This window comes from Nomascus leucogenys, chromosome 13 (genome assembly GCF_006542625.1).
Source record: "Nomascus leucogenys isolate Asia chromosome 13, Asia_NLE_v1, whole genome shotgun sequence".
Lineage (NCBI taxonomy): Eukaryota > Metazoa > Chordata > Mammalia > Primates > Hylobatidae > Nomascus > Nomascus leucogenys.
Window position 1 is genome coordinate 91,573,922 of NC_044393.1, and position 2,047 is coordinate 91,575,968.

General features: G+C 43.0%; 1 gene segment (V, D, J or C); it reads left to right on the forward strand.

Annotated features, from left to right (window-relative positions):
* Positions 1-902: 902 nt before the first annotated feature.
* Positions 903-1,590, forward strand: LOC115838047. The segment is given in 2 exon segments: positions 903-1,019; positions 1,145-1,590. Coding segments are annotated over 2 exon segments (495 nt in total).
* The last annotated feature ends 457 nt before the right edge of the window (positions 1,591-2,047 follow it).

Genomic DNA, 2,047 nt, shown 5'->3' on the forward strand with positions numbered 1-2,047 from the left:
AAGGCCACCATGCAATTCATTCTATCTGAACCATCCTTACATAATATCATTTCTTATGATGTGTCCTCAACATCGTGCTCTGCGTATATTTCTCCACCATCTCCAAAATTCCTCTTAGCCCAGGCCTCCTCAAACTTTAATGTGCATGTAAATTATGACCTTGTTAAAATGCAGATTCTAATCCAATCAGTCAGGGTTGGAGCTAAGGTTCCCTGTATTTTGAACGAGAGTCCAAGTGATGCCAAAGCTGCCAGTCCATGGGCCACACTGAGTAGCCAAGCTCTAGATGACACCTATAATAATTACAGGTGTAAGGCCCCTCTTCTCAAGTATCATTTTGCACAGTTCCTGGACTAGGTCAGATACAGACTCTACTTACCACATGTATCTCTGTACTCCAAGTATTACGTAATCATCAGTTTTCCTACATCTAGGCACCAATATTTCAACATATATCATCATGGTGTAAATAGAAATTAATTTTCTATAGTAAATACACTAAGTACCTAATTACATTCATGCGTCTTTAATGTGAGCAGCAAAAAGCAAAGGCACTATCTTGATGGTTTTCGAGTGAGACTTTAGCAAATACTATCATTATGGAGAAATCTCTGGGCTGCTTTTTAGGATGTGAGAAAAGTAGGGTAAAGCGAGGAAAACTGGATCAACACAGGACAGGGACAGGGGCAAATATGGGGACACCTGTCTCAAAGAAGCAGCAAATGATATAGAAAATAAATATCTGTTCCATCCCTGTTCCAGACAAGCCCATGTACCTGCCAAGTAGGAAGCTGTGTATCACACTGCAACAAGGAATGACCTCGGCCCTGGTAAAGTCAACAGCAACAGTCATCGCAGGCAAATCTGCCTATCAGGGACTGGAGACTCTCTAAAATCCCGCCCCTCAACCCAGGAATCAGAGCCTGAGACAGACAGATGCTTCATTCCTGTATGGGGTGGTATTCCCGCCATGGGTCCTGGGCTTCTCCAATGGATGGCCCTTTGTCTCCTTGGAACAGGTGAGTACCGGGCGGAAAGGAAATCTTTGAGCAAAGCTATCTTGTCCTCAGTCTGCACCTTTCATTCACAGCGGTAACACTGTTCTCCTTAACTCTGACTCCAAATTTGTCTTCTTTCTCTACAGGTCATGGGGATGACATGGTCATCCAGAATCCAAGATACCAGGTTACCCAGTTGGGAAAGCCAGTGACCCTGAGTTGTTCTCAGAATCTGAACCATAATGTCATGTACTGGTACCAGCAGAAGTCAAGTCAGGCCCCAAAGCTGCTGTTCCACTACTATGACAAAGATTTTAACAATGAAGCAGACACCCCTGATAACTTCCAATCCAGGAGGCCAAATACTTCTTTCTGCTTTCTTGACATCCACTCACCAGGCCTGGGGGACGCAGCTGTGTACCTGTGTGCCACCAGCAGAGACACAGAGCTGCAGTGCTTCCTCCTCTTTGTTCACAAACCTCATTATTTCCCAGATCCAGGTGCTTTGTCTAGGACTTCTCCCTCACCACCTCTCACAACAATAGGAAGTGGCTTTGTGGCTGTCAATATCTTATCTGTAGACAGAAGTTGAGCACAAACCAATAAAAACCATTGACAGTTATGCCAAGAGTAGAAAAGTGGTTACACATGCCTGGCATTCAGTTGGTGGTATTTTCCCAGGATCACATTTAGAACCCATGCTGTCCTTTTCAGAAGATGAATAGCAACATTTTCTTTCTTTTTTTCATTGTTTTAATCTAAGTCAGAGGCTTAGAAATATAAGAGGTGATATGTGAAGAATTATGGAGACCCAATGTCATATAAACTCAAGTCTCTGGCATTCGATGAACTCTTATAGGATTTAATCCTCCTGGAGAATCCACATATTTTCAGCCTAGACCTGGAGCAACTACCTCATTAATGGGAGAATGAAAGCACAAGTATCCCAAGATAAAAATGTCTCAGAGGAAAAACCACACTGGAGAGAAAAAAAGAGAAGACCATACATTAATCTGCTCATATCTGGAGTTGGAGGTACTACTGAGATG